The sequence below is a fragment of the Zonotrichia leucophrys genome, chromosome 2, assembly GCF_028769735.1.
Source record: "Zonotrichia leucophrys gambelii isolate GWCS_2022_RI chromosome 2, RI_Zleu_2.0, whole genome shotgun sequence".
Taxonomy (NCBI): domain Eukaryota; kingdom Metazoa; phylum Chordata; class Aves; order Passeriformes; family Passerellidae; genus Zonotrichia; species Zonotrichia leucophrys.
The window spans coordinates 111098114-111114011 of record NC_088171.1 but is presented as its reverse complement, the minus strand read 5'-3'; the positions used below and the strand labels follow the sequence as shown (position 1 = coordinate 111114011).

The window sequence follows — 15898 nt, the reverse complement described above, 5'->3', positions numbered from 1 at the left end:
AGGCACATGAGGAATGCTCAGCTCAGTTCAGGGCTCCCCAGGACGGGACAGACATGGATGAACTGGAGAGGGTCCAACAATGGGCCACAAAGACTCAGGGATGGAGCACCTCACACGCAAGCCAGGTCAGAAAGCTCTGTCTTTTCAGCCTGGAGAAGAGAGGCTTCAGGGGGATCTCATCTACACCTCAAGGGAAGGTGCAAAGAAGGAAGGAAACAGGCTCCTTTCAGTGGTCCCCAAAGGATGGGAGGCAATGGGCACAAAATGAAACCCAACAAATTCCATTCAAACATAAGAAAAAACTTCTTCACTCTGAGGGTTATCAAATACTGGAACAAACTGTACTGAGAGGTTGAGGAGTTTCCAGCCTCAGAGATACTCAAAATGTGACTGGATATGGTCCTGGGCAACCAGCTCAAGGTGACCCTGCTTTCAGCAGAACAGTTCGACAGGATGATCTCAGAGGTGTCCTCCCACCTCCACTGTTCTGTGAGAACTTCTGTGACAGCATGCTCTGATTTTAGGTCAGTGCAGGGTTCCAATTAGAATTTTTTTGTAAACAGTATTGCAGCTGTTTCAATTAGCACCTGGATAACTTTTTGTACCTGCCCACATAACACTAGCAGAGATGAGAAAAGTCAATTCACAATTGAAAGACAAATTATTCTGTTCTTTTACTGAATTAAGATGAACCAGCTTTGAAATGCATTCAAGGTTTCCATCTGTGGTACTCCAGAAACAATTACTAATTTTTTTGTAAAAAACCCCCATAATTAAATGTATCCCACGCACTTTCAGCTTCACTATTCTTTTTGCTAAATACCTAAGTTCTACAAACAGATGCAAACTTCTGCAACATAAAACAGTGGCTGTTGGCACCATGCAGCTTTGGGTACAAAAAAGCTGTGCTGCAAATTCCAGTTCTCTTTACATCACAGGCACAGTCTTGTAACAAGAGACCTACTTAACCTTTAGAGAGAAATCTTCCTTGAAGCTATATGAGTAATTAGTATGCTGTTAAATATTTATGCAAAATTTCAAGGAAACACGTGCATGAATGCAGTGTGGACGTGCATACGGAGAGTGTGGAGAGCAATGGAAGCCCTGAGCAAGCACAAGACTTGGCTGAGCCCACACAACCACTGCTTCAGTGGAATTTGGGAATCACTCACAGTCTATTTTAGTCAAATTAAAGGACTTCATAAAATGAATATTCCTGACTCATACCACAGGAGAAAAACCAAACCCAACAAGAGGCCTCAGTAATTTCTTCACAAGCTGAAGAAAAACTCTCCACCCTCTTAAACCAAGAGTGTGAGAACAGCAGATTAATAAATATTCACACACTCTTATTATTGTAGCTACACCAGGACACAAGCAAATGCGCAATTTAGGGACACTTAATGAAATAAGCAATGACAAATGACACTTAATGGGAATTAAATGACCTCAGACAAAATCTGACTTAACTCCGAACTCCAACATGCTGCAGTGCAGCTGTCCCAATTACTTTGTGGCACTGCCTTCCCCTGGCTGGCAGGACCCTTCTGTCCTCTCAGCTCCTCAGACTTTCACTGCTGCTGGTCTAGTACAGCCTGGTGAGCTCTGCATTCATCCTCTCTGCCACACAGCTGGCAAAGAGAAGTGTGCGTGAGTACTTGAAACTTTCACAATTTCAAGAGCTCTATCCAAGTAAGAGAATCCAATGGAGGCCACTTATCTAATAGAAAAGTTTTACTGGTGGCCTCACTGCCTCAGTTTGTCTTTAATACAAGATTTGATAGAAGGGAAATAACTAAAGCCTTTCCCCCATCAAAAATGAAGACTTTACTCTAGAATTAAAATAACCAATATTTATTTATTATTTAAAATAATCAACTGAAACCTCTATTTCCTTTAGAAATATCTTTAAGTATGCAAACATTTACCTTCAATGGATGGAACCATTCCACAGGCTTAAAAGAAGAACACAGTTTAAAATTTCAAGCGCTCTTAAAAACCTATGTTTTCTAAAACCTCACTGTCTGCTTAGCTCTAGGGAGAAAGCAGTCTCAAAAGGAAAATCTAAAAGAATCTACAAAGAAATGCATGCTGGAAAAGGAAAGAATGTGCAACATTTGTGCAACACAGACACTCAGACCACACCCATGGTACACTGAAAATTAAATAGCCATTTTCACCACTGCTTTTCCCAACACAATCATCTCTCTTGAAAAAAGGCCCTGGCTCATGCACTGCAAGCGCGCTGCCTCCTGGTCTAAATTCTTGAGCTCAGTGGATTTAAAAATTAAATGCTCCTCATGCTGGCAGGGGAGATGTGTCTGTGTTACAGCTGAGCCACTTTACCTCCCAGGCTGGCGCTGTCACTGCACATGCTGTTCCCCTCGGTCAGTACAATTCCTTGGCCTTGTATGAACTAGGGATGAAAACACTCTCAGTTTGTCACCCTGCAGCTCTTTCCATCTCTAGCTGTGCCACGCTGTCCTGCAGCACTGCACCACAGGGAAGAGAGGTTGCCATTGCCAGCACCAGTGCCTGCCACTGGGGAAAAAGGTAGCAAGTCTTGGTGCAAAGCAAAAAAAAAGCATTAGGAGTTCTCCAGCCTCCCAGGAGTTCTAATTGTATCACTAGCTGCTAAAATAAAGACCAGACCGGACTTGCTGAGTATTTTTATCCCTCAAAATTAATTTACAGCACATCTGTCACAGCAGGATATACTGTTTCCCTACAGAAAATCAGTATTCCTCTTGTGCAATTGGCTTTTCGATGGCACATTATATATAATGCATTCATGCACAAACAGTTCATTCTGCCCTGGTTATTTTCCCTGTCATAGCGTGAGTATTTTTAGCCCTCATGTGATCCTCCAGTATTTTCCAGCTCTGCTTTAGTCATCCTGCTCTCACTGAATATTTCAAACTAAAAAAATCTAACAGCCTTCAGATCTAAGAACCTCTCACATTTTTAGCTTGCATGTAAATAATTAATTTCATTAAGCTGTCTTATACCCGTGTATTTTTGACACCCACCACCCATACACTAGAGTGCTCCATGGAGATTTGCTCTGACATACAGGAATACTTACATAAGACACTAAGCTAAAATCCTGACAACCTGATCACTATTTCCAATTTTGATCAGATGAAGCCTTTTCCGCTATTTCCCGCAGGGAGCATTAGAACTGGCACAAACAACAGTGCCCTAATATTTTAATCCTGCACCACAATTTTGACTCTACATCTGTAGGCTGTTTACCACTGCATTAGAGCAGAGCGGAGGCTGTAGGAGATCGAAAGTCGGCTCAGGGCTGGCAGATGGCATCAGCTATAAAAGCAGCTGTGGTGCTGCTGCCAAGAGCCTACAGCAGGGCTCTGTGCTGCTCCTTCAAGGAGGAAAAGACCCTCATTTCCCCACTTGGGAGCTGCAGTCACCTGGTGAAACCTTGCTGCTCCTGCTGTTTCTAGAAGCACCCTGTGGCATGTTACCAAAGCCATCCACCCACGGCAACACGGCCAGTTCGGCCACAAATCGGCTCTGTCCCTGAAGGAGGGGACAAGGCAGTGTGAGGGAGGCACAGCAGATTAGTTGTGGGGACCTATTTATGCTTCCATTTCCGAGCTGCATTATCCTTGACCTGCGCTGACTCCCCAGTAGGATCATCTTCAGAATGGCTGCTGGCCTGCCCACCAATTAACACAAAAACCAGCGCATTTTTACACTTCTCGACTTTTTGCGTCTTCTAAAAGTGTTTATTTTTCAAATTAAATAAAGACTACACTCTGCATTTATAGAGATACAGGTTAATATCCATTTACAGTTACAGGAAGCAGCTACCTGATACCAGGCATCCCATCAAGCTTTAGAGTCTGATTAAAATATCAAAAATAATTTCAATTCATGCCAGTACCTTTCTGGATAAGTTTTTGGAGCAGCCTTTAAGGATCTGACCACTTGTTAACTCAAGGACATCTATCTTAATCTACTTTTGAAAACACATTGTTAGAACAGTGTTATAAGGCATTATGAATAGTCAACAATCATCTCCTAAATCACTCAAGCCCAAAACTGTCAAAGGGCACTGGAAGAGTTACTCCAGAGCAAAAGGAATCACCAGAAATGAATATGAGCTATTATATGCATATGAGCTATTATATGCAGTGAGCTAGCTACTGCATATACTGCCAGTAGCTAAAGTGAATTATTCCTTTAGAAATACATATATCTAATCAATTTAGACTAGGCATATTTTAAAACCTGCCAAACCCCCAAATATGAATGAGTACCCATATATCTGTTTGCAACTGACACCAAACAATAGATATGTACATTCAGGTATGTCTACTGCACTCTGTTTAAAAACTTTTGGATTGTGCTGAAAGATCTTCTGGGTTCTTTCTTTTTTCTCATGAGTGCTACCTTTTGTTTTGTTAATGAACTGACAAAGCAGTACTACTAAAACTTCAAAGCTTCATTGTTAAGGTAGAGCAAATCACACAAATTAATAATGGCACCAAGCCGTGTGATGTGGTGCTGGAGGGAAGGGATGCCATCCAGAGGGACCTTGACAGGCCTGAGAGGTGGGTCTATGCAAACCTCATCAAGTTCAACATGGCCAAGTGCAAGGTCCTGCACCTGGGTCAGGGCAATCCCAAACATAAATACAGGCTGGGTGGAGAATGGATTGAGAGCAGCCCTGAGAAGAACTTGGGGCTGTTGGTTGATGAGAAGCTTAGCATGAGCCAGCAATGCACACTTGCAGCCCAGAAGACCAGCAATATCCTGGGGTTTATATCATGGTTCCTATAGCAGCTGTAATGAATACCCCTTCACTTCCAGCTAAGTGTGGAAGACAGAGGTACAGAAGCACATCTTTCATGGTAATTTCCCAACTGCCCAGAACTTGCTCCTGCATCATCCCAATTTACTCCCAAACAGCAGGAGATGAGGCACACACAGGTTTGCAGATGCATACAGAACTCCTCCAAGAGCATCAGTAAAGGCTCCCATTCCTTCCAACGTGCAGGTTCTGCGATGGGGTGAGGCAAGGCACAAAGGCACTGTACATCAGTGCCATGAAAATGTGCTCCCCCAGAATTCAGTAAGCCCATGGAATGAGTGACACCTAACTGAATTAGTTCTGTTCTGAAATGCAAGCAGCAAGGAAAGCTGGAACTCTCATTTCACCCAGCATCATGTAATGTCCACACCCCACTATCCTCAGCTTAGAAATTCAACTAGTGTTCTGCCTGTCATGCTTCTGGACAATATTTAAGTTAATAATGAGGGACATTTTCCATGAAAAAGCTAACTCTCACAGCCACAGGATCTTTTCAAGACTCATCAACTATCTCAGTTGCACAATTCCATACAAAGGCTGGGAAGGCACAGGACCTGCTCTTCATACAACCAACAACACAACATGACGTTACTGCACTATCCTCCACATCAGCTGGCTGGTTCCACTCCAGTAGCTATTCAATTTCTGTAGGATTGTCACCTGCACAGCTTTAATTTGGATGACATATTTGTGACTTTGGGAAGAACAGACCATCTGTAAGAAGAATTAACAAGCACAGTAAAGTCTGTGTTTAATAAAAGTGTCTTTTCCAATTTCTGAATTGGACAACATGTTGACATCAGCACTTGGGTTTTCTGTTTCCAAAGGGAGTGCAAGACATCACATGGGAAATCAGAACGTGCCAGACCCTGAAATTCAGAAGTTCAGGCATAAGATGGTGCAAAATAAAGATGCAAACAAGTTTAGAAGCCCAGAGTAGCACTGCCTGCTATTAGGTGCCCTATTTCCAGGAAGCACTAATGAGCTGAGGGCAGCTGGCCAAGTATGCCCCACTCTGACGTCAGAAGTGATCAGAGCAGAACACCGAAATCTGGGTAGGATTCCAGAGCACAAGGCAGCCTAAAAGTGATGGTGCTTCATGCTTCACACCTGCCCCTGCTTTTGGGAGTACTGCTGCATATCCAAGCCCATGTGATGACAGGTCACAAGTTTAAAATCAACTAAATATTAATCCTTATTTGAGGAATGGGTTAGCATAAACCTAGGACAAACCAATGAAGGAATTAGGTGTGTGTGCATGTGTATTTCCATATGCACAAACCTATGTCCAGTAATACTTTTTTAGTGACTATTTCTTTTTCTTAAATGTTAGCTGCTCTCCTCTTCACTAAATTCTCAGTTAACAAAACCAGCATCTGCTTAGTGACTAGTCACAGCCACATTACATAAACACCAAAGATCAGGGTTACTCCTTGGCCTGTCCCAGAAACACTGCTGTGGTTTAACCCAGCAGGCAGCTGAGCCCCCACAGCTGATGGCTCACTGTCCCCTGCAGTGAGATGGGGGAGAAACTCAAAAGGGGAAATGTGAGAAAATTCATGGGTTGAGATAAAGACAGTTTATTAGGTAAAACAAAAGCCATGCAAACAATTCATTCACTACTTCCCATGGGCAGGCAGGAATTAACCTATCTCCAGGAAAGCCAGACCATCACCCATAATGATGATTTGGTAAGACAAATGCTGTAACTCTCAACATCCCTCCCCACCCTTCTCCTTACTCTTCCAGCTTTTCTGGCTAAGCACAATGCCATGTGGCATGAATTATCTGTGCAGTCTATTGAGGTCACCTGTCCTGGCTGTGTCCCCTCCAAATTAATTGGGCACCCCCAGCCTGCTTGTTGGCAAGGCAATGTGAGAAACTGAAAAAGCCTGGACCCTGTGTAAGTACTGATTAGCAGTAATTAAAACATCCATGCTTTATCAACACTGTTTTGGTTTTAAATTCAAAATTTAGCACCAATCTCCTCTAAAGAGTCATCTCTATCCTAGCAAAATCCAATACATGCACAAAATAAAAAATTAGAAGACTGAAGTATTTTTGTGAAAGAGCAAAAGCTACATGTTTTTCAGTTAGGAGGACTAGCATACTCAAACAATATTCACACATAAAACAAAAAATAACTTAATTTTTGTTCTTTTGGTCAGCCCTTCAGATTTGCAAACATTTTAGTCATAAAAATTAAAAAATAAATCAGCCTGTGCAAGCATTTTTCTATAAAGGTGGAGGTGTGAAAGAGGAACACACTCCATTTAATGTTCTTGAATACACTTGCACATACCACATTCAGCAACAGGATTGTTAAAAGCCTTTATCTCCACCACCAGACATTACTGGAGTCCATGTCATTTACATGGAGGGAGTTCAGTGGAGGAGACCCTATGCTGAATAGGGCTGGGCCAAACTAGAGCACAGAAGATGTCAACTTTCTGCTCTCTCAAGATGCTAAGCCTATGATAAGGTAAAAAGAATGGCACAACCACCCAAGGAAATAATTTTTAACTAGTATTTAAGTAGAGTGGATCACAGTTTATAATTGTCTTCAGAGACAGAAATGGAATTCTTTAAGAGGCAAAATACCTGCAGTTGGAGAGTTTGCATGGTGAGACTTTTTGGGCAGGTTAAAGATCTGTTCACCAGGATCTGGTGGAGGAAGAGCATCTTGGCCTTGTCGAGCTTCCACAGGATCATACTCCTTCCCATCATAGTTAGCATCAAAGAACTTCTTAAACCATTGAATGAAATCTAAGTTGTCTTGGAAGCGCCCTTTGACCAGTTTTTCCACAGGAATTACCTAAAAGGTAGATATTAACATCCAATATTACATCACTGCTGTTTTTAAATATAAAAATTACATATACACACTTATTTGAAAAAAATCTACTAAGTGCATCAACAAAAAAACCTCTGCCATTGTTTTGTTCCTTAAAAAAGGGGGCAATTTGCAAGTGCTCTTAAAAAATGAAAACAAAACCCAGTGAGACCCAGCCTTTGAAGCAGCAATACATAGGGTGTATGTAAGCCTTTATAGCTATGGTTCCACAAAGATACTCCCTTATATCCCATGGGTACATCCCATGATGAATGACACTTTTCTGGGAGTAACACTGTATTCAGCCAGCTAGGGATTTCTGGTTTTAATGGACATGGTACAGTTTGACGTGCTACAAACAAACAATTCTTCAAAAACTCCAGACAGATGTTTCTTTCTCTCTGTCCTACTGTTTGAACTACAAAGCCCAGCAGCTTTTCCAAGACATGCTAAAGTTCAAACCAACCTACATTTTGGTAGCACATGGTCGTCATATGAACCAAGCCTGAGGTTTTAACCTTGTAATTTCTTTCTGTTCCACATATAGCTATACATAGAACAGTTTGTGGACATGCAGAAGTTGACTTAAATGCCTTTTAAAGTTCTACTAAAAGAAAGGAAAGGCTATGAGGATGTCTCCACATCCTCTAATATCTCAGAAATTTTTCACAGACATGAAAACTCCAAAAGGTGTCTCCAGCCAATATTACAGTACTCAAGGCTTCCAGACACTGTGGGCAGACAGGGACTACAACTGCAGAAAAGCTGCCCTGCTTTGCTTAATTCATGCAGCTGATTAAACAGCCAAGTTAGATGGACCTCAATGCCTCTTGAATGTTATGAAGTTTCAGCTGGAGAAGGGTTTTCATTTTCTTCTTCAGGATTAAGCCAACTGTACAGCATTTTATAAATCTATGATGCTTCTGCAAGAATTGACATTGCATTTTTCATGGTTTTTCAGGTTGCTCCATTTGTACCTCAACTCTACATTAAAAAGGCATGATAATTTTGCTCTCTACAGGAAAATTGACTACATTAGTCTTCCCAATCTTTCACTAGCAAATCACACTGTAAATAGAGGTATCCATAACATTTCATGAAACAATGATCGTTTTCCAGTTCTTCGTAGAAGTCTGAAGGCACCCTCTGTTATGACTGTTTAAATTGCAGAACAATGCAACACTAAAAGCCAGGGCAGAACCTTAAAAGGGTAAACAGGTAGTGTATAAGTGTAAAACTATAAGCATGATAATATAACTTCCATTATTCATTTTTATCAACACAGTAATTTATATTAGTGAGTCTGTCAAACTCTCACATTCAAGCATAAACCAAATCCCTTAAGGCTGAACAAGCATTTTCTCAGAGGCTTCCATTCTTAACTTTACAAGATCACATGTGCTACCCATCTATTCAATCACTGGGTAAATTATTCAAGCTTTTGAATAATTTAAATTCCTCAAACCCTGCTTTGGACAAAAAAAAAATGAATACTTATAAGAACAGCATATTTTCAAATATATTTTGTTGGAAATTTAGGTCACCAATAATTTTACTTATCAAAAAATGAAGATTCACTGATGACAAGGAACTTCCAACACATGGAGTTTTATCAAAGGGTTTCTGGTATTAAGATATAATGAGTTAAGATGGCACAACTCCTCAGCAGACATGTGGACTCAATTTTCAATTTGTACCTAAATGAAGCCAAATGCCAAACTTCTCCCTTCATGCCCAAATACCCTTTTCAGATGATGAAAGGTCAAGAACATTTATTGCAATTCTAGTTCTCCATCCAAAAGTTGAAAAAGCACATTTTCAAGTATTTTGAAGTTAGTTTCCTCTATTTATTAATGTACACAATTAATGTAACTTTTGAAACATGTAGTGATCAAAATATAAATACAGAATTCCTACCTTATCCACATTCATTCTTTTAAATGATGCCTGCAGAAGTTTGAAGTTGTGAATGTACTCATGCTCCAGCTTTGCTTGAAACTTTACTTTCTTCAAGCTAATGCACCCTGGGAACAACATGTCCATGAACTGGCAGTAAGCTGCTCCTACAACAAGAGAATGCACTGACGTTAATCCAGATGCACCCAGCTAAGACCAAATGGTGTTTAATGTCATTAGCAGAAAGCATGAGCAGAAAGCAACAGTGCTGAATAAGTCCCTGCTGTAATTCAGCCTTACACTATGCACCCAAGACCTGCTTATCTAATGTACATTGAGCAGTGACACGCTCATGTGGCTCTTTCCCACTCAGTCTGGATCCACAATGCACTGCTGTGAGCATCCGAGGAATCACCTCAACTAATGCAAAGTGAAATGGATGTTCTTGGAGTCCCCATACACAGCAGGACTGTCCATACCATGAGAAGATAACAGTGAAAATGAAAATCTCTTAATAAGCTTCCTCAATCCCCACAGTCCCCTGAATTCAAACAAGCCAGGATCGTCTTTCTTCTTGTACCCTTGTACCCAAATGCCAAGCAAGTCCAATGCAATTATTTAAGATTATATCAAACCATGATTTAAAAAATTTAATTGCAAGGCTCCAGCTTGTTATAACACACTAGTCAGGTCCCACCCCTCTGCAACGAACATCCTTACTGACTTTCATTTCTTGAGAAAAGCATTTAAATAAGCAGACTTTAGCATAGTCCACCCATAGCTTTCAAGGCTGGGCTAACAGCTTTAGTTCTCTCTCAGCCAGGTTCCTGAGTTCAACTTTGAGAGCTCTCTGAACTTACAGACAGTAGGAGTGTGTGTGTATAACTAATCCAGACAAAGAAGGAAGTATATGGAAAATTTCTAACCAGCATCCTAAGGATGGCTAACAGAGACAGCATTTCTTGTATGCAGGGAGCTCCCTCCTACAGCATCATGGCACTGTCATTTGCAAAACCTTTAGTGCTGACACACTCCAGTGTTTAGAAATCAAGACTAAAATGTTTAAGTAAATCAGAGGAAAAGCAATTATCTTTCCTCTTCAGAAGATTTTTCTACAAAATACTTTATACTTGGCAAAGATTCAGTGATGTCCACACAGGAGTGTAGAGGGTGCAGCCCCTGTGCTCAAGCATCAGGGCAGGGAAGTGATTGCCTGATTACCCCTGACAAGTTCAATTTCACTTCCACAAAAAAGACTGTTGTGCTTTAAGTGCACCTCAGTGTCCAGATCTCACCTTACAGTTCAGCCCACTATCAACAATGATTTTTTATCACAAATATTTGAATGTTCACAGAGAAACCAAAGTAACAAAGCAGACACCTGGCTTGCCCAGTTTTACAGGAGAGTCAACAATAACTTGAACTTAAGGTCATTTTTCTCCATGGGTGTGTGCATGTTTTGACACAACCAACTTCATGCATGAGATGGTTCTCATTCTCTGTATCCAGCCAGCCGTCATACAAAGGGTTACAGAGATCATCACTTCCCAAACAGAAGAACTTAAGAGAAGAGTTCAAAAAGTTGTTTGAAATACCAACACAAATTTTGCTAAGGGACTTACCAAGATCCAGCTTTAGTGCTGAAAACCACTGCCATTTAAAGAAATAATCTGTTCACATTGCCTAGCTTTGTGGGGAAAATGGTTACTAAAAAACCTCATTTTCCAAGGACACCTTGTGCTTAGCTGTTTGCAATGGTCTTGATATGATTAGCAATCAAAGTAAAATATTCCCGAAAGGGAAAGGCGCCTTCTGGCAAGTTACAAGCATCAGATGACAAATTTGCATCTTCTTACAGAAGACTTTATAAACACAATTATTTATTCAAAACTCATCCTTAGCAAGAGAACTTGTAAATACATGGCAATGGAAAAAATACATTACAGTTAAAAGCATAGATATACAGATAATGCATAGCTTGAGTACACTTATTATTGTTTAATTTAATGCAAAAGGATTATTATGCAATCATTTAATGTTATAAATTGAATTTGTTCCTAACTCTGTCCTTTCATCCTCCCCATACCCCAATTATAAGCTTTACTCTGATATCTAAGTAATTGCCTGGAGGCCCTAAAAATGCACTGCACAACCTTTCATCTAGATCCTTTTAGAAAACTAGAAACCCAAAGTGTTCACATGAGATTTTTCTCCTTCTGCTGGTAATGCAAATTCCTTCTGCATGCCTTTAGACAGTCTCTCTCTAGTGAGGGTATTTCCTAGTGCTTTCTCTGCTGGCAGCTGTTTCTGTACCTCTGCCAGCCAGGAGGTGGTCCTGGGTCTGCACAGCACTGGAGGGCAGAAAACACTGGACTGCATCCACCTGGCAGCAGGAGCTGCTCTCTGACACAACACTGGAGTGGCTGCTGGGCTGTCTCCCCAGCAGGAGGATTTCATTGCACTGGCAAATACAGTTCATTAAAATACTCCTTCCTCAAGCACAGGGGCAACAAACAAACATGGAGTGAACTGAACACTGAGCTACAAAGAGAGGAAATTCCTCCCGACTCCAAAAAGCCAGAGACCTGCCTACCCCACCAATAGGAGAAAGCAAAAATATCCTTGCAGTCAACTGGGATTACCTGATTTTGGACATCAAGATTATGTATGCATTTAATATTATATAGATGTTTATTTATAATTTAAAAATTTACCCCCTAAAGCTTGTAGCTGTCAGATTTCATTTAAATGGGAAACACCAGTGCAACAGAATGGGGACACTACTGCCTACACTGCCCATGGCTGAGATTTCCTGGAGGCAGCAGAAAGGGGAGCCCCACTTAAGTGATGTGAGACTGTAATGCCTTTACCTTTCAGCCACAGCATATCTGTGTGCTCCTCTGCATATGGGGCAGCTCTTTGGGCCTATCCAATGTACTACACAACTGATGTTTCAATGCAGGTGCAAGAGAAAAGAATCTTTTTAATGGAATACAAAGAAAACAACAGTAGACATAATGACATTATGGCTTGTGACATACCTCTTGCATAATTTACACAAACAAAAGAATTCTTATGCTACTGTGTTTTATTCAGTATTAAAAAACTTCCCTACGTTTTCTGGAAAAAAAACCAAACAACAAAACCAAAACCCCAACAATCCCCCCACACCTCAAAAAAAACCACAACCAAACACCCCCCCACAACCTAAATCTTATCAAATGTGTACAGGAAGTGGAAAACACACTGCCAGAATAACTCTTACAATAAATCTATCCTTCTGACTGAAAAACTTCTATATGCATGCACATGCACATACAAACACACAAAAAGAAATAATTTGACATCTACTCAAATGAAAGATGAAAAGTACAGCTGGTGGCACTGCAGAAGAGGGATCAATGTTAAAAACCTCTAATCCTTTATTAGCTAACAAGCAATTTAGAATCACTGGCTAAAAATCCTTTTGTGTTTTGATCTAGAATATTGATGCAGCCATTAGTTACACAAGATATTCACGGGCCAGACTCTGAAATGAGCCTGCAGAGTGGCTGTGCTGAAATCACCCCCAGCAGTTGCTATTTTTAGCCCCATTAGTGAGCAGAAAGAGCAGCATCAGGGCTTTGCAGGTGTTCCCTGGGCATCCCAGGCTTGGGGCAGAGCAGGGAGCAAGTGGAGGGAGGGCACTGCATCCACCAGGCTGGGCAAGCAGCTGCCAGAGGAGGGGAAGAGATGCCAGGACAGAATTCAGACACAAGAGAACAAACTCACAATTGAAAAGGTGGTTATTTAAAGCTATTAAAATTCAAGAATTTTCCCACATGTAGTGGTAAAGCAGAAAATTACTACCAAATTTATAAAAACTGAGTATCTTACAGCATTTTCAGAGTTGTAGACAATATTTCACTAGTCCCTTACAGTAAGCAATGCTGAACTAATTTCAGCTTTTGTCCTGTATGTCTTCTTCCCTGCTTCTGTGTTTCTTTCCCCAGACTGTCCATGCTGACTTATGCATATGCACTCTGCATCATTAGAGATTTTCAGTTTTTCTCCTCTCCTTCACCATCTGGAGGCTAATGAATCCACAAATGCAAAGAAGTATTTTCTTTATTATCAAAAATACTTCTGCTTCTCACTACTTAAATCAAAAGGAAATTAAAGGAGGCAACAATGAAGACAAGAGAATCCTGTTTGCAACCAGTTTTTACCACTCAGTAAACTTCCTGGATTTCAGTCTAGAGATCTGAAACCAAGATTAGATGCTTTAGCATTGATGTTTGTATATTTAGATGCTTTAGCATTGATGTTTGTATATTAATAAATTAAAAGGAAAACTTTCTTTTCAAACTCATTGCTTTTAATATACTATAGTTAGAACTTATTATACTAATAAAATATTTAGTAGAAACACTATGAATAAAAGCAGGTATAAATATAAGCCAGTGTGTGTACCCTACACAAATCAGGTCAATCCTTCAAATCTAATGTCAAAAGACTGTCCCTCACTGCTCCTCCCTGAATCCCTGCAGTGTGTGGGAGCAAAATCCCAGAAAACGATATAAAATCACACCAGCCAACATGGAAAACAAAGGGCACATGAAAAGACAGGGCCTTGCTGGGGCAGGAGGGGGAGCTGATTTTTTAAAATTCTGATACTCAAACCACAGCAAACAGAGCTAAGTTCTACACTGTAAGTTTGGTATAAATGTTTAGTATTAGCTCTGTTCTACAACTGCATAGAAATCAAGTTTAAACTTTTTAACCAAGCCTCAGTTTGATTTTCATACACTCAGTTTTTGAAAAATTCCATTTGGGAAAAAGGCTGACTGCACCTTTTTCTGTAACAAAATTAGTTTGTTTGCTTTAATGAAATATTTAGATAATACAAAAACACATATCCAGTCGTGTTAGATACAAACTCCTTCAAATTATTCATTCTCTCCAAAGCTGCAACCACCTGATCATGCATTTGGAAAATACAGGATGATTTGTGTATGAATTAGTCATCAGTGCTTCAGCTCACAGTGGTTGCTTGCACTGATGGAAAGCTGCACACACCCTGTATTTCTCTTGCTGGGACAACAGCAACAATCAAAAAAAAAAGCAGTGACTTGCAAGGAGCACGTGTGACTTAATAGTTTGGCAAGAAAGGGAGAGAAAAACCCACAAATGCCAGCAACCATTGTTTACAGCACAGCAGCACTTAGGGCTGGTCTTTCTTAGGCTTTCTAGAGCTGCTTCCTGAGCAGTGATGTTTAGGTAAGCACACAGCAGTAGGTTTTCAACTCAAGTATCAGGGCATACCTTTTCATTTGGATTTCAAATATGGGTGTTCTGTTATGCAATTCAAAGGTTGTTTTAAAAACTGGGCACTGAAGCTGGTGAAGGGTCTGGAGCACAACTCTTATGAGGAGCAGCTGAAGGAGCTGGGGTTATTTAGCCTGTAGAAAATGAGACTTGTGGGGGAACTTTCTCACTGCCTGCAACTCCCTGAAAGGAGGCTGTAGCCAGGTGGGAATCAGTCTGTTCTCTCAAGCAACAGAACAAAAGGAAACGGCCTCAAGCTGTGGCAGGGGACATTTATTGGGTATTAGAAAAAATTTCCTCCCAGAGAGGGTTGTCAAGCATTGGAACAGGCTGCCCAGGGAAGTGATGGATGCACCATCCCTTGGAGGTATTTAAAAGTCATACAGATGTGGCTCTCAGTGACATGGTTTAGTGGGGGACTTGGCAGTTGGACTCCATCATCTTTACAGTTTTTTCCAACAGGAATCATTCTATGACTCCATGTCTGTGAGCATAATGTTGTGTTACATACAGCCACATGTTTAAAAACCAGAATGTTTTATCTTGGGTACTCCACTGGAGAGACCATGGTCTTCAAATTCCTCTTAGCATTTCCAGCAGCACCTGTATGACCTAGTGTGTAGGTCAACATAATTTTATTTCTCCAGTTAACACAGCTTCCACTCCCCCACACCTTCACTACAATTTTAAAAGTTTCTGCCCATTTCCCAGTGAATGATCAAGACCACATCAATTTACCACCTACTTAGCTGTAGAGAAGCTAACTTTTATGGGGCTGTGCATCAGTGAAGCCACCTGGACTCAGCTTCACCCTTCCCAGCAACAGACCTGGGAGGGCACTTGAAAAGCCCTAAAAGTGATGCAGATTGGAGTGCAGCCCTGCCCTCCTGCTCACAGTTGCATGAGCACAGCTGCCTCAAAGAGGGCAGGGCGAGTGCCTGCACACAGATGGGAGCTCCAAAAAGCAGTTTCACCACAGGAAACAGCCTAAAAGAACTATGCACCTCCTGCCAGCCTTACCAACA

At 40.9% G+C, this 15898-nt stretch overlaps 1 protein-coding gene across 5 annotated transcripts in view; it reads right to left on the bottom strand.

Moving 5' to 3' along the window:
• The window catches only part of MAPRE2 (microtubule associated protein RP/EB family member 2), a 71902-nt gene that overhangs the window by 16372 nt on the left and 39632 nt on the right, over positions 1 to 15898 (bottom strand). For all 5 annotated transcript variants that reach the window (XM_064706066.1, XM_064706068.1, XM_064706065.1 and 2 more), the window contains 2 exons: positions 9588 to 9733; positions 7439 to 7652 (listed from right to left, as the gene is read on the bottom strand). In XM_064706066.1, coding sequence (XP_064562136.1) covers positions 7439 to 7652; positions 9588 to 9733 — 360 coding nt within the window. The remainder of the gene's footprint in view (positions 1 to 7438; positions 7653 to 9587; positions 9734 to 15898) is intronic.